A 22603-nucleotide genomic window follows, 5' to 3' on the forward strand; every position below is an offset into this window, starting at 1 on the left:
CAGGAAGCGTCTCCGACCATGACGCGCTCTCATTGGACAGGACAGGAAGCGTCTCCGCCCATGACGCGCTCTCATTGGACAGAACCGAAAGCGTCTCCGCCTATGCCGCGCTCTCATTGGACAGACTGTGTGTCAATCAGATAGAGCTCCATGGTAACTATAAGCGCAGCGCCAGTCCGCGATCCCAGCCCGGAGCAACTTCTGGACTGGTCTGTAGCAGAAGAGCCCAAAATGAGCCTGTCAGTCGCTTTTATCGACACACTCTTGAGCTGTTCGGATGTTTGGAACTATTATTCTGCTCTTAACGAGTCTTTTTAGAGCCGGACGCTTTTTTTCCGCGCCTTTCTTCTGGTTCGCTGTTGCTCCCTAATACCTTTCAGTATTTACTTATTTACTTATTATATTATCATCGACGCCATGATCCACGACTGTCCACGGGTGGACTCCAGACACCGGAGCCGTTTCCAGCACCACCACAATCCTGCAGCCGAACCGAGCCCGGCGGCCCGCAGCGTCGGTGGTCTGTTGTCCGATATTCAGAGCACCATCATGCAGCAGCCTTTCACCGACAACTACAGCATCATCCCCGGGAAAGAGCTCGGGAGGTGAGTCCCTGAGCGCCCTTCCGACCTCAGGAGCCAGCAGAGTGTCATCAAAGCCTCCGAGACGGAGATGAATGAGATGTTCTGCTCCTATTTCAAGTCTTTCCCACAGTTTCCATTGATTAGACTGGAACAACCTGATGCTCTACAGTCTTTTGCTGTCTGACTCCAGAGCTTTAATGATGCGGGTCTCCTCATCAGACATGTTCCTTCAAACTTCACACACTTTTGAGCTTCTTCATCCTAATGTGCCCCATGACTGGAGCCCAGCTGTCAGAACCACAGCTGACACGTGACAGAGCTGTGTGTGTGTGTGTGTGTGTGTGTGTGTGTGTGTGTGTGTGTGTGTGTGTGTGTCAATGCTTTGCTTTATGTGACCTGACATTGTGAGTGAGATTAGTCCTGACAGTAGAGCGGGGTCACGCTTTCAGTTCTCCGCCTGTCCTGCTGTCCTCCCGTCCTGCTGTCCTCCCGTCCTGCTGTCCTCCCATCCTGCTGTCCTCCCATCCTGCTGTCCTGCCGTCCTGCTGTCCTCCCATCCTGCTGTCCTCCCGTCCTGCTGTCCTGCCGTCCTGCTGTCCTCCCATCCTGCTGTCCTCCCATCCTGCCGTCCTTCTGTCCTGCCGTCCTCCTGTCCTGCCATCCAGCTGTCCTGCTGTCCTGCCGTCCTGCTGTCCTCCCATCCTGCTGTCCTGCCGTCCTGCTGTCCTGCCGTCCTGCTGTCCTCCCGTCCTGCCGTCCTCCCGTCCTGCTGTCCTGCCGTCCTCCCGTCCTGCTGTCCTGCCGTCCTCCTGTCCTCCCGTCCTTCTGTCCTGCCATCCAGCTGTCCTCCCGTCCTGCTGTCCTCCCATCCTGCTGTCCTGCCGTCCTGCTGTCCTCCCGTCCTGCTGTCCTCCTGTCCTGCCGTCCTCCTGTTCTGCTGTCCTCCCATCCTGCTGTCCTGCCGTCCTGTCCTCCCATCCTGCCGTCCTTCTGTCCTGCCGTCCTCCCATCCTGCTGTCCTGCTGTCCTCCCGTCCTGCCGTCCTCCCATCCTGCTGTCCTGCCGTCCTCCCGTCCTCCCATCCTGCTGTCCTGCTGTCCTCCCGTCCTGCCGTCCTCCCATCCTGCTGTCCTGCCGTCCTGCTGTCCTCCCGTCCTGCCGTCCTCCCATCCTGCTGTCCTGCCGTCCTGCTGTCCTCCCGTCCTGCCGTCCTCCCATCCTGCTGTCCTGCCGTCCTGCTGTCCTGCCGTCCTCCCGTCCTGCCGTCCTTCTGTCCTGCCGTCCTCCTGTCCTGCCGTCCTGCCGTCCTGCTGTCCTGCTGTAGCTGTGCTCAGCTGATGCTCAGGGTCACACACACCCCAAAACTCCAACAGTGTTCGGTGTTGTTGCCATGCCGACCACTCACGGCCTGTTTGTTACGGGTGCCTGGAGGGGGGGTCTGAAAGCTGGTTGTGCCTCTGCTGATGGGAACAGTCAGTGCTTGTGTGTCACCATGTCTGTCCACCTGGACAGGTCCCCCCCCCCCCAGAGGAGCAGGCGTCCCTCTGTGGACCCTCAGCAACTGACTCTCAACCCAAGTTCTGAGCCTTCTGATGGAGGTCCATTCACTCCCAGTCTCCTGGGTGGGCCAGGGTGTTGTTGCCATCTAAGGTTCCAGCAGGATCTAAAAACAAAACATCTGACATGTAACCTTCAGCAGACCAGTTAGCACCACCTCACCATGAAAGAGGTCCTTCATGAGTGGTGGATCTAAACCAGGATCCAGAATTGGTACTGTTGTGTGACTGGTGGGGGGACACGTTGACCTGGTTCAGGTTCAGTCCTGAGAAAAGGACTCCTCTGAACCACAGGTTCTGCTCTCCTCTCGGAGAATCGGCTAACTTTGTCATCAGGCTGTAATTTCTGCTGCTAATCCAGATTAGACAGAACCCCCTGACTTTAAGCCCAGAACACTTCACAGATTCCACCTGGTGAATCCAACCATGACATGTTTCCATAGCAGGAAGAAGATCAGTGAAATGACCTGAGGTTCTGCTCATTCCCTGGTACTGAGGTCCCAGATGGCACCGCAGCCAAGCAGTTAGTCAGGAGGACCATGGTGGAGTGGTCCGCCGGTCCAGATGGCTGGAGCCAAAGCTTTCCTCCTTATTGGGTCTTAGCAGCAGACGTGGCCCCTCTCCCATCAGCCCATCTGTTCCTGAGGGGCTCAACTGATTCCACCAGATAACTCAGCAGGAGCTCATCGCTGCTCTTGGTCCCCGGCACATGCAGCCAGAGAGTCCAGCTCATTCCCAGCTCCATCCCAGCTCCATCCCAGCTCCATCCCAGCTCCATCCCAGCTCCATCCCTGCTTGTTCCCAGCTACATCCCAGCTCCATCCCAGCTCATTCCCAGCTCCATCCCAGCTTGTTCCCAGCTCCATCCCAGCTCCATCCCTGCTCCATCCCAGCTCCATCCCAGCTTGTTCCCAGCTCCATCCCAGCTCCATCCCAGCTCATTCCCAGCTCCATCCCAGCTCCATCCCAGCTCCATCCCTGCTCCATCCCAGCTCCATCCCAGCTCCATCCCAGCTCCATCCCAGCTTGTTCCCAGCTCCATCCCAGCTCCATCCCTGCTCCATCCCAGCTTGTTCCCAGCTCCATCCCAGCTCATTCCCAGCTTGTTCCCAGCTCCATCCCAACTCATTCCTAGTTCATTCCCAGCTCCATTCCAGCTCATTGCCAACTGATTCCCAGCTCCATCCCAGCTCATTGCCAACTGATTCCCAGCTCCATCCCAGCTTGTTCCCAGCTCCATCCCAGCTCATTCCCAGCTCCATCCCATCCCAGCTCTTCTGTGGTAGATGTTCTTCAGCAGATGTTCCACAGGGTCTCTGCTGTGTAGGTTGCTCTCAGCAGCAATTACAGCAGCTCTTCGGAAAAATTCAGTCAGCTGTTCTTGACTTTGAGGTCTCTGTTTTTAATTTATTCAGAGACAGAAGCTCATTTGTCCAACGTGTCTTCAGGCAGAAAAGGGCTGGACGATGAAGACAGTCGTCCATTCATCTCTGTTAGGCTAAAAATATGGAACCGTCCTCTCAAAGGGCTCGTCTGGGTGGGACATGATGCCATCATGGTGGTCCATCTTGTCCCCCCTGAGGACACACGTAACTGTCCTTAATGACGTCTCACGAAAGGTGGAACAGGACCTGCTCAGAGTTCAGGGGTCAGCCTCCTCAGCTCAGCAGAAGAAAGGACCAGCCAGTCAAATGTGCCAGTTAGTATGTGTGACCTCCGATGACCTCTGGTGACCTCTGATCAGTGATGACCTTGCTGCTCAGTGTCCCTGCAGGCTGCTGACGGTGTGTCAGCTGGATGCTTCTGTCCCCTCTGTGCACGTGTGCAACTGCATCTTCTGATGAATGTGATGTCCTGAGAGGAGCCTGTGGAGGTGGAACGGTTGCATATTTACTGGGTGGTCTTGTCCTCAAGTGAGACAAAGGTTGGGACAGTGAGGGACAAGAGTGTGGGACGCTGAGACGGTATACCTGCAAGGAGAAGAACACACGGAATATAGGTGTAAAGTTGGTCAAGTCTTTGTGGTTGTCTCTCTCTCTCTCTCTCTCTCTCTCTCTCTCTCTCTCTCTCTCTCTCTGTCTCTCTCTCTCTCTCTCTCTCTCTGTCTCTCTCTCTCTCTCTCTCTGTCTCTCTCTCTCTCTCTCTCTCTCTCTCTCTCTCTCACACACACACACATGCACAAACACTTCTATCAGGGTTTTGTCAGCGGGGCTGCTGGCTTCAGAAATGTGCTGACGCAGCGTCAGAAGAGGTTGTGGCGGCCCGCTGTAGTTTCTAAAGGCCCAAACTCCCAAATCTGACAGCATCATCTACCAGGACCAACCAGAACCACACCCTGTCCACAGTGTTCTGATCCGGGTCATTAACTCTTTAAGGCAGGATCTAGAACTGATCCGGCTCAAAGCGGAACTCCTGGACATTATTCTGGTGTGGTGTGTTGTGTTCTGAACCACTTCAGCCGTGTCCAGTCGTGGCTAAAGTAGCTCAGCAGTGGAACTCAGGGAAGGGTGGAATCTGGACCTCATGATCTCAGTCACCGTCTCAGGCTCCGAGTATGTGTGTGTGTGTGTGTGTGTGTGTGTGTGTGTGGCTGTGGCTGTTATTGAAAATGATGTTTGAAAACAGCAGCACAGTCACACCAGCTCTTAGTAGCCCGTTAGACATCGGCCCCATGACTCTCATGAGGATGACTGAGGCCCCAGGCTGCTCACACTGGTGCTAACTCACACTGGTGCTAACACACACTGGTGCTAACACACACTGGTGCTAACACACACTGGTGCTAACTCGCACTGGTGCTAACACACACTGGTGCTAACTCACACTGGTGCTAACACACACTGGTGCTAACTCACACTGGTGCTAACACACAGGTTGATGCTAACACACAAGTTGATGCTAACACACATGTGCTCAGTCATTCCTCTGGAACGTGAGTGTAACTGGATATGGACTGTGGATCAGTCAGGTTTGCCCCCAGTGATGATGATGATGATGATGATGATGATGATGGTTATTGGAGCAGGGACTAAGCAGCTGTAGCTGGAGGGATGCTGGGTTATCATTTCCATTAACTGACTGTGTGTCAGAGGACCCTGTGTGTGTGTGTGTGTGTGTGTGTGTGTGTGTGTGTGTGTGTGTGTGTGTGTGTGTGTGTGTGTGTGTGCGTGTGTGTGTGTGTGTAAGAGACTGTGTCCTGTGACCCACTGTGTGAACGTTGCTGGTCTCTTCTGCAGGGGGAAGTTTGCTGTGGTCAGGAAGTGTGTGGAGAAGAGCTCCGGTCACGAGTACGCTGCCAAATTCATGAGGAAGAGGAGGAAGGGCAAAGACTGCAGGACTGAGATCATCCATGAGATCGCAGTGCTGGAGATGGCCACAGCCAGCACGCGGGTCATCAACCTCCACCAGGTCTACGAGATGGCCTCTGAAATGGTTCTGGTCCTGGAATAGTGAGTAACCAACATTCCTTTATGGATTATTGCTCAGGTGAACATTTAATGGTGCATGGGCAGGGGACCTCATGAACTTCTGAGCATTTGAGGTTCTGTCTGAACCACGTGGAACTGCGTGGAACTGCGTGGAACCACTCAGAGCCAAGGCCATAACGAACAAGTGAAGGGTTGAACATGAACTTCAGCCGTTGATCTTCTTGCTTCTATGTTTAGTTGAAACAACCAACTGTGATGTGATGTGTTTCTGGTGGTCTTGGTGTTACTGGTGGTCCAGGTGTTACTGGTGGTCCAGGTGGTCCTGGTGTTACTGGTGGTCCTGATGTTACTGGTGGTACTGGTGGTCCAGGTGCTACTGGTGGTCCTGATGTTACTGGTGGTACTGGTGCTACTGGTGGTCCTGGTGCTACTGGTGGCCCTGATGTTACTGGTGGTACTGGTGCTACTGGTGGTCCTGATGTTACTGGTGGTCCTGTTCCTATTGGTGGTCCTGGTGCTACTGGTGGTCCTGGAGCTACTGGTGGTCCTGGTGTTACTGGTGGTCCAGGTGGTTCTGGTGTTACTGGTGGTAAAATTGTTTCTAGACCCTTTCCAGATTCTCAGAGCCTGACTCCCAACAAGAAACAGTGGCAGGGAAAATTTACCGAGAGGAGAGGAGAGGAGAGGAGAGGAGAGGAGAGGAGAGGAGAGGAGAGGAGAGGAGAGGAGAGGAGAGGAGAGGAGAGGAGAGGAGAGGAGAGGAGAGGAGAGGAGAGGAAACCATGACCCAGTGGGGTGACAGAGGCCTGTCAGGTGATCATGTTTCTGGACCACGACAGCCTTGGCCTCTAGCAGCATAACTAAGATGTTAACCTGATAAATAGACCAGTGATCGGTACCGGGCTGCACAGAAAGAAAAAATAATTTCCATTTTTTTAAAAAAAATTTCGTAAATGATGTTTTATTTTATTATTTATTTTATTATTTATTATTTTTAAGTGGCCGGATTCTCTCTGTTACATCCGTCTCACCTCAAGGCCGCGAAACCACAAGTCACGTGTTACATCCCGCTAAATTAAATCCCAAGCTAGCAAAATGAGCAAAAACTTCTTTAGAAAGTTTCTTTGCGAAGGGGAACCGGCCCAATGAAGGGACAGAAGAGGAACCTGCACCCTGGTGCTGGTGCATGAACACCTGTCCCTGCTGTCAGAAGGGTTCGAGCGCTACTTCCCAACCACAACAGATCCATGAACTGCCAAGGAATGGATCCGCGACCCATTCGTCACCAAACCGGGTGAATCCAGCATGTCGATGTGTGAAGAAGATCAACTGCTGGAGATCGCAAATGACGGGGGCCTTAAACGTCTGTTGGAGACATCAACTCTGCCGTTGTTCTGGATTAAAGTCCTGGCAGAAACCCCGAGATCGCCACAACAGCACTGAAAACCCTGGTGCCATTGCCCACATGGTATCTGTGGGAAGCAGGGTTTTCTGCAGTGATGGCACCCAAAACCAAGTTACGGAGCAGACTGGACCAAAGTAGCACACTTCGGGTTTCATTGTCCCCCATAAGCCCAAGATGGGACCGTCTCAGGGCTCCCACTGATTCAGTGCTGCTGTGAACAGCGAGCATTTTCATGCACTTTGTTTTTGTGTTGTGTCTTATTTTGAAGGTATGTTTAAACCTTACCATAGCAACCAGAGTGTGTTGTATTGTGTTGGGGCAGAAAGGTTGTTGCTCTGTTGTTGGTGTGATGTTACGAGGACGCTGCTAAGAAAGTTGCACATGATTACATAGTGGATTTACGTTCATTATTATTATTATGATAGAGAAAATACCACAGTTTTTAATGCCAATCTTGTCATTTTATTTTGTTTTTATCTGCTACACCTTAAGATTGGGCCGTGAAAATATTGTCAGACATTAAACTGGTCCGTGGTACAGAAAAGGTTGGGGACCACTGAATTAGACGACCCCCTTGTATGATAATTATGTGTAGGATAATGCTCGGCCCCCCATTCTACTCCTAGAAACTCTGGGAACCACAAGTAGACCAGCATTCTGAGAGCGGAGCGGTCTATTGGGCTGGTAAGGTGTCACTAGCTCCTCCAGGTAGGATGGAGCTAGGCCTCTGAGGACCTGGTAGGTCAAAAGAAGGTTTTTAAAAATTATTCTAAATTTAATGGGCAGCCAATGAAGAGACGCCATTACAGGAGTCATGTGACCTCTGTGGTCAATACCTGTCAGAACTCTGGCTGCAGCATTTTGGATCAACTGGAGGCTTCTTAAAGAGTTGTTTGGACACCCTGATAATAAAGAATTACAATAGTCCAGCCTGGGAGGAACAAATGCATGGACTAACTTTTCAGCATCATGGTGGGTCAGCAGCTTCCTGATCTTTGTGATGTTCCTCAGGTGAAAAAAGGCACTTCTAGAGACTGTTTTAATGTGTGAATTGAAGGAGAGATTTTGATCAAAAGTTACTCCTAGATTCCTCACAGAGAGACTAGATGTTAATGAGATACCATCTAGAGTGATCATGTGATCTAATCTATCCCTGAGAGGTTCAGGACCAAACACCATGACCTCAGTTTTTCCTGGGTTAAGGAGGAGGAAATTTGAAGACATCCAGGACTTTATGTCTTTAAGACAGGTCTGGAGCTTCACTAACTTCTCTGTCTCCTCTGGTTTCATGGATAAATAAAGTTGAGTGTCATCAGCATAACAATGAACATTTATCCCATGCTGCCGAATAATGTTCCCTAAGGGAAGCATGTACAATGTCAAGAGGATTGGTCCAAGTACAGAACCTTGTGGAACCCCATGGCTAACCCTACTGTATGAGGAGGGAACACCATGGACATGAGCAAACTGGGATCTATCAGATAAGTATGATCTAAACCAGTCTAGTGCTGTCCCTTTAATCCCAATCACATGTTCCAGTCTCTGTAACAGGATGCTGTGATCAACTGTATCAAAAGCAGCACTGAGGTCCAGCAGAACCAGCACAGAGACCAGTCCATGATCTGAAGCTATGAGAAGATCATTAGTAACTTTAAGAAGTGCCATTTCTGTGCTGTGATGAGCTCTAAAGCCTGACAGAAACATCTCAAACAGGCTGTTCCTCTGCAGGTGCTCCAGTAACTGAGTCACCACCACCTTCTCTAGAACTTTAGAGATAAAAGGAAGGTTGGATATTGGCCTATAATTTGATAATACGTCAGGATCCAGTGATGGTTTTTTAAGCAACGGCTTAATCACTGCCACCTTGTAGGACCGGGGTCCATAACCTGACACTAAAGAACCATTGATCTGGTCCAGGATAGAACTGCCTATCAATGGTAAAACATCCTTCAACAGGTGTGTTGGGATGGGATCTAAAAGACACGTGGTGGTCTTGGATTTCTGAATTAGCGATGACGCCTCAGAAAAATATATAGGGCTGAAGGAGCTTAAGGGCTCATTGGAGAACCTGTATGTTCCCACAGTCAGCACATCTGGTGATGGTCCAGTTGTTGGGATGGCCTGGTTAGCTTTTTCTCTGATAGCTAGAACTTTCTGAGCACATCTCCTCAGAAGGGGAAGAAGTTCAGGTTGAAGTTGGGGTGGAAATAATGATGGATGTTGGGCTTGTCTCTAATAAAAGGCCTGGATTTCTTGAAGCCATACAAATTCAGCTGTCGTCCAAAACTCGAGGAACTGGAAGCTTCGAAGTAATTCAAAGACAAAAACTCCTTCTCCATTAGATCCTTATTGATGATGATCCCATCTCCTTGTTGGTTCCAGACGATGGTGTCAATGTCACCGTCCTTGAACAAGCACCACAATTTTGTAGGGAGGATGTTTACATTCAGTTGTGGTCCTCTCAAGACCTCCCCTTTCGGGTAGAATCGTCCAAACTGGCTCTGCAGTTTCTCAGACCTTTCGCAGTCGACCAGATGTTGAACTCATCGCCCTTGCACCCTTTCTAAGTTGCCTTTTTCCCCTCAAGCTGTGTCCAACATTCCAAGTGTCTGTGCGGAAGCCGGTGTCCTAGTTGGACCTCGTTCTGCCTTCCTGCCCCCCTCCTTTCCCCAGTGTGATCAACAGCGCAGCAGCCTTCACTGTCCAAAGAGTTTTGGACATCCACCAACAAGGACATGGTCTACAGTTCCTGGTTCCGCTAACAATTTTGCTCTGCAAATCAGAGGATGGAAATCCGAATGGTGAAGGAATCAATACCATTACTAAGAAATTGGACAGCCTCAAAGCAAGCAGAAAGTGTTTATTGTTGCTGACACACCCAGAACCCATCACAGACATTAAATATTATTTATACTATGGAGCAATTGTTAAAGAACAGTCATGATATTAAGACAGCTTCTTAAATTGGCTGCTATCCAACCAGGTTGGTCCTTCAGCAGTCCTGACATCTATGTCAGATGTTTGCAGCTCCTGGTGTGGACCCACCAGGAGGCAAATTTTCCTTCGCTTGCTGCCCGGAGTCTTTATCATGTTCCAGTTGCCTGGCTTAAGATCCTGCAGTGGTTTGGATGGAGATGATGGGAGGTGTTCCTCAATCTGCTAAGAGAGAAAACCGCTTCTTAGTTTTGCAACCTTTTATCTTCACACAAACTCATGACCTCACTAAAGGTTCAATTCCTCCGTTTGCATCTAAGACAAAAAATAGAAATGGATGCAGATGTACTAGTTCCAGAGTTCACATGATCTCCTGAAAAGGCAGAGCTTTGAATTCTAATTATAATAAGCAAGTTTACCAGGTGCAGGAAAAGAACAAGGAGAGTATAAATGAGACTTGAGTAAAACATGATCTTAGTTCATCTATTACACTATTTTAAAGTCCTCCTGTAAAGAAAATCTCAGCTATCTTTCATGGCATTCTAAACAAAAATGAATGCTTTTAAAAAGGATAATCGACAAATGATGTCTGGAATACCCTTGCTGAAGGAAGGTGCAATTCTGCAACCTCTGTGGAATTTTGGTCTTCAATCTGGTCTATCTCCATTGGGGATCCCATCTGAAAAAGTAAAATATAAAGGTTAGAGACAATTTATTAAGGTTTGTTAGCTTTGAGCAACGATGTCACAATAAACCAAAGTACTCCACTGCGTGGTCAGTTAATCTGGCACCAGTGCTCACAAGATGAATCTGTTACACTAAAATTCACCAACCTGGTTAGAATCATGGCAGGGGACAAAGCCTGTGATCAGAGAGCTGCCCTTGTGCTGCCCAAAGTCTGAAACAGTTCAGATAATCCTTTTAGATTATGTCTCACAATTTAGTAGCAGATCAATTTACAAGTTCAAGACACTTCTTAGCCGTTGTTGTGCTGTGTGTGACAGCCCCTACTACAATGATGGGACAAGTTCAATTGTGCTCGCCTGGGACCATGTAGCCAGGAGCTAACACATCTGGATTTTCTACTGCATTTGTTGCATTTTGTGATCTGAAGAGAGGAAAAGAGTCAAAGTATAACTCTGCTAGATGTCTGTGTAAATTCTCAGTCATCCAGGTCATTGTATCCAAGGTAGTTTTCTCTGTCAACTGGACTGGGTTTCTTCTCTTGAAGACGTTTCGCCTTCTATCCAGAAGGCTTCTTCAGTTCTGAAATCGCTGGGGAGAGAGCTTGAGAATATATAGCCCCTGGACCATTTGCATGCTAATGATCTGGGTGGTCACCTGAGAGTCGTTAGCAGGGTCGTTGGTCGGGTCGTTGACCTAGTTTCTGTTGAGATGTCTCCCCTTTGTCTGCTGGGTCACATGGTGATGAGTCACTGGGTCTCTTGGAATGGTGTGAATGTTTGTTTTGCTGTTGGAAGGAGTGGAGGACTGCATTGTATGTGGGTGATAGGAAGTGCCTCAGGCCACCACCCCTGTTTAAGGATGGTTTCTCCAATTTAACATGGATAGCTTCCTTGACCCCCCTTTCGAACCAGCGGTCTTCACTGGCCAGTATCCGTACTTGGCTGTCCTCGAAGGAGTGCCCACTCTCCTTTAAGTGTAAGTGGACTGCTGAATCCTGACCCGAAGAGGTGGCACGTCTGTGTTGTGCCATTCTTCTGTGTAGAGGTTGTTTGGTTTCCCCAATGTACAGTTCCTTGCATTTCTCCTGGCACTGTACAGCATAAACAACATTACTTTGTTTGGGTCTTGGTGTCTTGTCCTTTGGGTGTACTAACCTCTGTCTGAGGGTGTTGCTGGGTTTGAAATGAACCGGTATGTCGTGTTTCTGGAGGATCCTCCTAAACTTCTCCGAGACTCCAGACAGGTAGGGGATGGAAACGCTGCGGCGTTTGTTTCTCTCCTCCTCTCCTTTGCTGAGGTCTTGCTTTCTTGAGGTTTTGGTGAAGGCCCAGTCTGGGTAGCCACATGTTTTGAGAGCTGTCTTAATGTGGTTCTGTTCCTTCTTTCTGCCTTGGGATGTGGTGGGTATTTCCCTGGCCCGGTGTTGGAGAGTTCTGATCACTCCCAACTTGTGTTCCAGTGGGTGGTGAGAGTCAAACTGGAGGTACTGGTCGGTATGTGTAGGTTTTCTGTAGACTTCGATGGTGAGATTTCTGTCCTCAGTGATCTTGACTGCGCAGTCCAGAAAGGCCAGACTGTTTCCTTTTACCTCTTCCCGGGTGAATTTTACATGCTCGTCTGTTTTGTTGAGGTGATCGGAGAACGCTTCCAATTCTTGTATTTGAATTTTGACCCAGGTGTCATCCACATACCTGAACCAGTGGCTTGGCGCAGTTCCTGTGAAGGATGTCAGGGCCTGGGATTCCACCTTCTCCATGTATAGATTGGCAACTATAGGGGATACTGGTGAGCCCATGGCACAGCCATGTTTCTGCCTGTAGAAGCCTTCTCTGTACTGGAAATAGGTGGTGTTCAAACACAGGTCCAGCATGGTGCAGATTTGGGCCGGTGTTAAGGTTGTTCTTTCTGTAAGATTCTTGTCCAATAGAAGGTGCTTGTGGATGGTGTCTATGGCGCTGGCAGTGGGGATGCACGTGAAGAGTGACGTGACATCATAAGATACCATAGTCTCTTCTGGAAGTAGTGTGAGTCCAATGACTTTTTGAGCAAAGTCTTGGGAGTTTTTGATGTGGTGTGGGGTGTTGCCAACCATGGGCGACAAGATGGAGGCCAAGTATTTGGAAATGTTGTAGGTTACCGAATTGATGCTGCTTACTATGGGTCTGAGAGGGGTCCCTGGTTTGTGGATCTTGGGCAATCCATAAATGCAAGGGATGGTTTCTCCTGGATATAGACGGTAGTATTGTGGTCTGTCAATGGCTTTATCCTTTTCCAGTTTCTGTAGTAAGTCTACCACCTTCTTCTTGTATGAGCTGGTGGGGTCCCGTTTGAGTTTCTCATACGTGGCGGTATCTGTCAGAAGACTGAGTATTTTGGTGTCATAGTCAGTGGTATTGAGTACGACCGTGCACCTACCTTTGTCAGCTGGTAAGATGGTTAGTACACCCAAAGGACAAGACACCAAGACCCAAACAAAGTAATGTTGTTTATGCTGTACAGTGCCAGGAGAAATGCAAGGAACTGTACATTGGGGAAACCAAACAACCTCTACACAGAAGAATGGCACAACACAGACGTGCCACCTCTTCGGGTCAGGATTCAGCAGTCCACTTACACTTAAAGGAGAGTGGGCACTCCTTCGAGGACAGCCAAGTACGGATACTGGCCAGAGAAGACCGCTGGTTCGAAAGGGGGGTCAAGGAAGCTATCCATGTTAAATTGGAGAAACCATCCTTAAACAGGGGTGGTGGCCTGAGGCACTTCCTATCACCCACATACAATGCAGTCCTCCACTCCTTCCAACAGCAAAACAAACATTCACACCATTCCAAGAGACCCAGTGACTCATCACCATGTGACCCAGCAGACAAAGGGGAGACATCTCAACAGAAACTAGGTCAACGACCCGACCAACGACCCTGCTAACGACTCTCAGGTGACCACCCAGATCATTAGCATGCAAATGGTCCAGGGGCTATATATTCTCAAGCTCTCTCCCCAGCGATTTCAGAACTGAAGAAGCCTTCTGGATAGAAGGCGAAACGTCTTCAAGAGAAGAAACCCAGTCCAGTTGACAGAGAAAACTACCTTGGATATAACTCTGCTAGCTTATGATTAGTTTACAAGGTTTGCCCTTTATTATTATTATTATACAGTGCTTCTGATTTTTGCTCGTTTATTTACCTTATTGTTCATCAAATTAATATTTAGAATGACTACATATTAGAGGCCTTAATTTAAGATTGAGCTTTATTTACATCCAACAAGAACATAAGACAATTTTGCTCGGCAGCATCTCTTTGCAGCAGTTACAATATCATGGAAAAAAGAATTTAATTCATAAAGTTTGGGTAAAAATGTTATCTATTAAATGTCTGTACCATCCACATGTGGGACGTTAATACTGAGCCTTTTAGGCTACATATTGGCTGTGCTCTTCAATGTAAAGATTGCATAATTACTTAATTGTGCACTGTGTTGCTGGGAGCATTATTTCATAGGGTGCTGTTGGACTATTGTAAATGGTCACATTTACTTTCAGTCTGTTGTGAGCCTCTCATGTGAGGAAACTAGTCATCACATTTATTTAATCCAGAAAACGAGTGATAATGGAAATGGCTGTTGTAGATCTCTAGACATTTTTATCATAAATGGCTTTGATCATAAAGTAACAAGATGGCATGTAACGTATTACGACTGCCAATATATTGCATATACTCTACTACTGGTACTGGTTATCTTGTACAGTTATTTTTAACTTGAACAACCTCCATTAAAGGAGAAGTTGGACACTTTGTCCTGCTCCCCCTACATGGTTGTGCTCAATGTTGTTTTGGGTGTAAATTACAATAAATGGGAAAAATCTGCTTGTTATTAATTTAAGAAAACCATTAAATATAATAATACCATAAACGATATTGCTCTTCCTCACATTTCTTGAAACAAATTCTTTCTTTCTAGAGAACTACATCTTTGCTAGGGAATATGCAAAGTTCAGAGAAACAAATTGTCACGCTGCCATCATTTTTCAACATTGGCTTATAATGACGTCAACAATGTACGTGAAATGTGATTGATAAGCAGCTCACCTGATTCAGGGAGGGATGACTGGGGCATGATGGACTCAAAAGGAGATTCTGCACCATTACTGGAACCAGGGACTTCTGGAGGGACTGTGGGTTCAGACAACTGTGTCAAAAGGGGGGTGGGTTCCTTTTGTTCATTTGTTCATTTTTCTGTGGAAAAAGCAAAATATAATGTGAGAAATGTTTCCATTGTTCCTGTGCACCACAGTTAGTTCCATAGGGTGGCGAAAATTAGAAGCCAAAATATTTACACATTTGACCTCCATTCACCTTCTCATTCATACACTCGGAGCAAACACACAAACTGAGCGTAGGAGCACTGGGTTGTACATTACTGCACCCACAGATTGGGTGCCACGCTAAGGGGACCCCCAGACCATGACCTGGGTTATATATATGGTTACAAGACCAAATATACTTCTGTGCTATATTTCTTTAGAGTGAACATTGAGAGACTCACCATTGTTCAGATTGACATCTATGGAATCATCTGTGTCATAGAGATTTCGATGGTCCCTCCACCTCTCTGTCAGATGATTCTTGCTAAAATTCTTCATTCCGAATCCACATTTTTGATCACATCTCCTCAGAAGGGGAAGAAGTTCAGGTCGTCTCCTTTGGAAGTGTGGGTGGAAATATTGAAGGATGTTGGGCTTGTCTCCATTGAAAGGCCTGGATCTCTTAAAGCCATACAATTTCAGCTGGCGTCCAAAACTCGAGAACCTGGAGTCTTTGAAGCCATTCAAAGACAAAAACCCCTTCTCCATTAGATCCTTTTTGATGATGTTTGTGTGTTTGATGAATATCACTGTCATTGACCAAGCGCCACAATTTTGTGGGGAAGATGTTTGCGTTCAGTGACAACTGCATTTTTTGCATTTTCTGATTCTGATCTGTGAAAGAGAAAAACATTCACTTTATTGCCAATATACTAGCTTAATGTGAGCTTTGAATTCAAAAATGGAATTAGCTTTTTCCCCACATTTTTATCATATACCAATGATAAAAGTTGGCTTTTATGGTCTGTGGAAACAATAACGTGAAAAGTTATCAAAGGATTTTTGAGGGAATTGTATGCAAATGCATTCATAACATGGACTATTTCAGTGAATACTGAAAAAAGGCTAAGAGAGGCTAAGGTGATTAATTCTGGAGAAGACCTTACCCTAACCCCCTAACCCCCTTACCCCTTAACCCTATTAATAAAACATTTACATACCTGAAAATGAGTCTTGTCTTGAACTGTTCACTGTAACAACTAACACCATACTATAGATCAAGATTTCCATATTTGTCATCAATGTGGATGGAAATCAACATTGATAATGCAATAATGGTCCTCAACCAGCCTAATTGTTTTGCAGTCATACTGAAATAATAAATCGAATGAATACAATTAGTGAATACATTTCCAAAATAGAAAGAATCACACTATTTCCATTTGTAGGTGGATTGCCAGGTGGATTGCCAGTATTACATTCCCTTTAGTATAAGGGGAAAATCACATGTGTAAATTCATTAGGGTCAGGGGTTAGGGTACTGATGGAACCCAAAAAGAAATGCCTTTATAACAAGTACAAAGGTATTGACAACAGTGTCAGGGCACATCTTAGCTTCACCATCTAATACTTGTCTTACAGAGAGACTAGATGTTAATGAGATACCATCTAGAGTGATCATGTGATCTAATCTATCCCTGAGAGGTTCAGGACCAAACACCATGACCTCAGTTTTTTCCTCAGTTAAGGAGGAGGAAATTTGAATACATCCAGGACTTTATGTCTTTAAGACAGGTCTGGAGCTTCACTAACTTCTCTGTCTCCTCTGGTTTCATGGATAAATAAAGCTCAGTGTCATCAGCATAACAATGAACATTTATCCCATGCTGCCGAATAATGTTCCCTAAGGGAAGCATGTACAATGTGAAGAGGATTGGTCCAAGTCCAGAACCTTGAGGAACCCCATGGCTAACCCTACTGTATGAGGAGGGAACACCATGGACATGGGCAAACTGGTATCTATCAGATAAATATGATCTAAACCAGTCTAGTGCTGTCCCTTTAATCCCAATCACATGTTCCAGTCTCTGTAACAGGATGCTGTGATCAACTGGATCAAAAGCAGCACTGAGGTCCAGCAGAACCAGCATAGAGACCAGTCCATGATCGGAAGCTATGAGAAGATCATTAGTGACTTTAAGAAGTGCTGTTTCTGTGCTGTGATGAGCTCTAAAGCCTGACTGAAACATCTCAAACAGGCTGTTTCTCTGCAGGTGCTCCAGTAACTGAGTCACCACCACCTTCTCTAGAACTTTAGAGATCAAAGGAAGGTTGGATATCGGCCTATAATTTGCTAACACATCAGGATCCAGTGATGGTTTTTTAAGCAACGGCTTAATCACTGCCACCTTGTAGGACCGGGGTACATAACCTGACACTAAAGAACCATTGATCTGGTCCAGGATAGAACTGCCTATCATTGGTAGAACATCCTTCAACAGGTGTGTTGGGGTCCAGGTGGTTCTGGTGTTACTGGTGGTCCAGGTGTTACTGGTAGTCCTGGTGTTACTGGTGTCTACAGCGGTGGTTAAATCCCTGTTATTGGACAGGGTGGTCGATTTCTCTACGTCCTCATGCTAACTTTAGCTGGATCTGGTATCAGTTTGCTGACAGAAAGCCTGTCTGAGCGGATCCTGTTTACACTCCCTAATCTGCGCAGTTAAGGGGATTCCTGAAGGACCCGTTAATGCTGCTCCTGATCCACCCCCTCATCAGGCCCCGTCCCCACCCAAACACACATAATCCCAGGATTAATTACTACCATGAATGAGGATGGAACACACACACACACATCAGACCTTCCTTTTAAAAATCATGAATTATCAGTTTAACCTGACTGTGTTTTTGGCTGTTGTTTACCTCTGGGTTGTTGTTGTTGTTTACCTCTGGGTTGCTGTTGTTTACCTCTGGGTTTTATTATCTTTTGTGTTAATACATCTGTCTCTTTGCTCCTTCAGTTGAACTCCATTTCCCATCATGCACCCTGTTCAGACAGGAGCTAAATGGGTCAGTTTCTTTCAGATGATCACATCTGGATCAAATGATTATTGATTATTCCACATTCCTGTCTCATGTCCTTTCTCCTCATGTCCTCTCTCATATCCTGTCTCCTCATGTCCTTTCTCCTCCTCTCCTGTCTCCTGTCCTTTCTCCTCCTCTCCTGTCTCCTGTCCTGTCTCCTCCTGTCCTTTCTCCTCCTCTCCTGTCTCCTGTCCTGTATCCTTCTCTCCTGTCTCCTCATGTCCCTTCTCCTCCTGTCCTCTCTCATGTCCTGTCTCCTCATGTCCTTTCTCCTCCTCTCCTGTCTCCTGTCCTGTCTCCTCCTGTCCTTTCTCCTCCTCTCCTGTCTCCTGTCCCGTCTCCTTCTCTCCTGTCTCCTCATGTCCTTTCTCTTTCTGTCTTGTATCTTAGGGAACTGGGGCAGAACAGCTCTGATCAGCTGACAGATATTTCGGGCAGTGGGGCAACAGCTGATTGAGGGACGGGAGGGGGGAGAGGAGGAGGGGGGGAGAGGAGGAGGAGGGAGGTAGAGGAGGAGGGGGGAGGTGGTGTTACAGATGAAGGTCAACAGAAATCTATTCATGCTATGGTGGGAAAAAGAGAGTGAAAAGGAGGCCAAAGAAGAGAGCGTGGCAGAGGAAGAGTGGTGGAGATGAGAGAGGGATGACAGAAGAGGGGAGAGATAATGACACAGCCGTATCGAGCTCTGGCTGAGCTCCAGAGTTTGGATGCACCAGTGCACGTGACGCGGTCATGGCATGGTCACGCACGGGAGGGGGGCGGTCCTGGGGCGAGAACAACAGTGGGGAAGACCCAGCCTGTGCACGCCGCTGCCTGTGCACGCCGCTGCCTGTGCACGCCGCTGCCTGTGCACGCCGCAGCCTGTGCACGACGCGGCATGTGCACGCCGCTGCCTGTGCACGCTGCTGGAACAAGCCCTTCAACCTAAATCACTGATTTATTCTGATAAGATGATGACGACCACGTGCACATTAAGTCCTTAGGCCTTTCCTTTGACTGGCACAAACAGCATCGTAACAGCCTCATTATGAACCAGTTATCTTCTTCGTAAAGGTGCTTGTGCACGAACGTGGGCACGTGGACGTGGTCTCAGACAGGTGACCTGCTCCCATCATGCTCCTCTGTGTTGGGGGCTGCTGTCAGACAGGAAGCAGGTTTGTAGGTCAGCCGATCAAAGCTGAATTGATCCATTCTCACAGCACTGTTCCATTAATTACATGAGCCACTCGTCAATCAAGCTGTGAGGCCCCTGCAGGGGCTTCAGGGCTCCACAGGCAGCGTGCCAAAGGTCAAAGGTCAAGGTAGCAGTTTCACCTGTTTGCAGTAACAAATAATAGCAAATGATCAGAACAGTGTCTGTCTCTTTCTCACACACACACACACACACACACACGTTTCTTCAGTGGAGTTCCTGGAGAAACATGTCTGATCTACTGAGGAATCAGCTCTGATTCCGTGTGTGTGTGTGTGTGTGTGTGTGTGTGTGTGTGTGTGTGTGAGAGAGAGAGAGAGAGAGCGCCTCCCACTTTATCTTGAACTGAACCCACACAGACATTTAATGTTCACGTGTAGGTGGAATTCTTTCCCACGTTTGTGTGGCTTCTGGCAGCCCTGCAGTCCGGACTTTGGTCCAGATCCTTTATGGTCCAGCCAGGGAACGTGGGCAGAAGGTGGCGTGGACTCCTTCAGCAGTTCAGACACCACAGATTAGGTTTGTGATGAGTGCTTGCAGCTCAGCTCTTCCGCCTGTGTGTGAAGCGTCTCTGAAGGCATCAGCTGCTTTCATGGCCTTCAGGGCGCCGGCTCAGTGACTTTGGTTCCTCGTGTTGGTCTTTTTTTAATCCTCCTCCTCCTCCTCCACTTTCCTCTGAGATGAAGCCTAATTCAGCAGAACCTTCAGGGCTTCCTGGGCTATTCTTGACTGCCCTCTCCTCCTTCTTGCTGCTCTTTCTTCTCTGTCTAACTGAGCTGATCCACTCAGGCCCGAGGACATGAAACCCTTGAATCAGGGCAGCAGTCCGCCAGGTTTTGTGTGACTATCAGTGTTCTCCTTCCTCTGGTGCTCTGTTATTCCATCATGGTTCTGGTGGAACCTGTGTGTGAAGGAGAAAGCTCACATTCTGACCTGAACTTGTGTGATCGGTTGTGTTTCAGTGCGGCCGGAGGCGAGATCTTTAATCAGTGTGTGTCGGACGAGGCCTTCAGCGAGGAGGACGTGAAGAGGTTGATGAGACAGATCCTGGAGGGCGTCTCCTTCCTCCACCAGAACAACGTGGTCCACCTGGATCTCAAGGTCAGTAGTCCAGTTTTATTCATTTCAGTTGTAGTTGCAGAAGACAGGCAAATGTCTTCAGAGAACAACAGCTTTGGGGCACAGAGCTTTCCTGATGCTAACTTCCTGTGTTTGCTGACAGCCTCAGAACATCCTGCTCACCAGCAGCTCTCCTCTGGGCGACATTAAGATCGTAGACTTTGGTCTGTCCAGGATGGTCAGCAGTCAGCAGGAGCTCAGAGAGATCATGGGCACTCCAGAATATGTTGGTGGGTCAGCGTCAGCATCCTTCTGAGGCGGCAGCTCCACGTCCCTCTGAATAAAAGTGTCCTCTTGTTTTTAGCTCCTGAGATTCTGAGTTATGAGCCCATCAGCACAGCAACAGATATGTGGTAGGAAACCTTTAGCTTTCCTTCATGGTGGTTTTAGCTAATATTGCCAACGTGTAACAAATCCACCATGAGCAGCTTGGTGATTTAGGACTCCTCTCTGATCTGAGTGTGTTCTTTGTTCTCCATTAAAGCTCCATCTTCTGTGTTTAGGAGCATGGGTGTGTTAGCGTACGTGATGCTCACGGGACTGTCACCGTTCCTGGGGGAGGACAAGCAGGAAACGTTCCTCAACATTTCTCAGCTCAACGTGAGCTACCAGGAGGAGGAGCTGCAGCAGCTGGACCCAGCAGCCCTGTCCTTTATCCAGATGTTGCTCTGCAAGCGTCCTCAGTAGGTGAAACCAGAAGTGATTGAAGAACATCATGACCTTCTCATGCATGCTGACATTCATATGAATATAGTCATGTCCCCAGACCCTCTCACATTTCTGCTGGCGTTCATGAAACACCTCCCTTCTACAGCATGAGACAATGGACCATCTGGTCAGTGTGTGTGTGTGTGTGTGTGTGTGTGTGTCTCCTTAGGGATCGAGCCACAGCAGAGCAGTGTCTCCAGCACCCCTGGCTCCAGGCTCCTGAGAAGATCCTCCCAGTGAAGGACCAGGAAGCGTCCACCTCCATCAGCACCTCTGAGCCTCAGAGCAGTACAACTGCTGCTGGTGACGAGGAGCAAGAGGAGCCAGAAGGTCCGGTTGTGGAGGAACTAATAGTCATGGCGGCCTACACCCTGGGCAAGTGTCGCCAGTCGTCTTCCTCCAGCCTGGAGACGGAGGTTCTGGATGGAAAGAAGAAGCCCATCTCTAAATGCTTCAAGTTTGAGGAGCCTTTCAGCAAACTGCAGGAGATCCCCGGAGAGTTCATCTACTGACCACAATCCTGACGGACTGTGAAGATGAACCCGTGTCCCTTCTCCACCCGCCCTCTATGCGTTCTCTGTATGTTTATGTTTCAGCAGTTGGGTTCAAGTACAGTTTGAATGACTAACATCTTTCTTCATCTTCATCATCTCACATCTGCTGCTGTTTGGAATTGATGAAATCCGTATTTATTGAACATATGTTGATTAAGTTAAAACACAGGTCTGAAGCTAAGATGCTCCTCAGTCAAGCTGCCTGACCCATACTGGTCTGGGTGGAGCGTACTGGTGAGCATCTGTAATGAACTCATAGCTGCTCCTTTTGAGTGTGTGGTACCAGTTCACCACTGGGAGAGCAAAAGCTGCTCCTTTAACACAAAGTCATTTAAAGAACTAGCCCTAGTCAGCTGGTAACATCAACGGCTCCTTCATAAGATCTGATGTCTTGGGATCAGCATTTGACATGTCCTGTGGACAGAAGACAGGGACTGAGAACCATGTTTGGACCACAAGCACCAGCAGGAGTGGCCACCGGCCAAAAGCACAAGCTCAGAGGTTCCTGCTGAGTTGGTAGAGTAACTGAGGCTACAGTTCCCCCAGGAGCATGGAAACCACGAGTCCAGGTTTAGTGGGTCCATCCTGCCTGGTGTCCTAAGGTCCTAACCTAAGGACCATGTTCTCCCCTTCTTGACCAGTCTGCTCTTCTCCTGGTGGCCGCTGCCACTTCAGAGCTCACTGAACTGGCCTCTGTGGTCAGCAGATCCTGTTCCTCATAAAGTGGCCTCATCGTCAGCACTCATCTGGACTGGATGTTTCTCATCAGCCCTTTGAGCATTTTGGACTCCAGATGCCATCAAAACTTAAAAAAGGTCAAATTCAGGTGAAGATCTGTATGTTTCCATGTGTTTCAGCAACATTTCCCATTAGTTCCTGGTTCTCCCATATTCCACAGCCCTGTCCTGTCTTCTTCACTGCTCTCCTCATGAGTTCTTTTCTTTTATAAACCTTCTGTGTTAGAGAAGATGCTCTGAACCTCACATTTCTGTCTGTGGAGATCAGCTGTTATATGAGGAACAGGTTTGTACTTTGCCTCTTTCTGTAAATAAATACTCTGAAAAGAGGTTGTTTTGGTTCTGGCCTGGCCAGAACTGTCATAATGTTGTTAATGGTTGCGATCACATCAATATTGACCTTCCCTGAGTTTATTTTCTCTTTTTTTGAGCGTGTAGTTACTTCACACTCTAATTAATGGACAGATGTGCGCAAAAAAGGGAAATTATAATCTCTGGAGAATTCTGGTCTGAACGTTTTGGATCAGAGACGCT

The 22603-nt window shown here is 47.9% G+C and overlaps 1 protein-coding gene across 1 annotated transcript; it reads left to right on the plus strand.

The window, feature by feature from the left end:
* Positions 1-22439, plus strand: stk17a (serine/threonine kinase 17a). Its single transcript, XM_029831945.1, has 7 exons — positions 1-605; positions 5377-5589; positions 19914-20052; positions 20174-20300; positions 20375-20423; positions 20574-20753; positions 20948-22439. The coding sequence occupies exons 1-7, from the start codon at positions 418-420 to the stop codon at positions 21288-21290; spliced, it is 1239 nt and encodes a 412-aa protein (XP_029687805.1). The 5' UTR covers positions 1-417; the 3' UTR covers positions 21291-22439.
* Positions 22440-22603: the final 164 nt, after the last annotated feature.

This window comes from Takifugu rubripes, unplaced genomic scaffold (genome assembly GCF_901000725.2).
Source record: "Takifugu rubripes unplaced genomic scaffold, fTakRub1.2, whole genome shotgun sequence".
NCBI classification, from domain to species: Eukaryota; Metazoa; Chordata; class Actinopteri; order Tetraodontiformes; family Tetraodontidae; genus Takifugu; species Takifugu rubripes.

Excerpts from the sequence above, each read along its gene's own strand:
- stk17a (XM_029831945.1), top strand. The coding sequence starts at position 418 with ATGATCCACGACTGTCCACGGGTGGACTCCAGACACCGGAGCCGTTTC. Across the intron at positions 606-5,376 it reads CCCGGGAAAGAGCTCGGGAG|GGGGAAGTTTGCTGTGGTCA; the intron begins GTGAGTCCCTGA and ends TCTCTTCTGCAG. Across the intron at positions 20,424-20,573 it reads AGCACAGCAACAGATATGTG|GAGCATGGGTGTGTTAGCGT; the intron begins GTAGGAAACCTT and ends TTCTGTGTTTAG.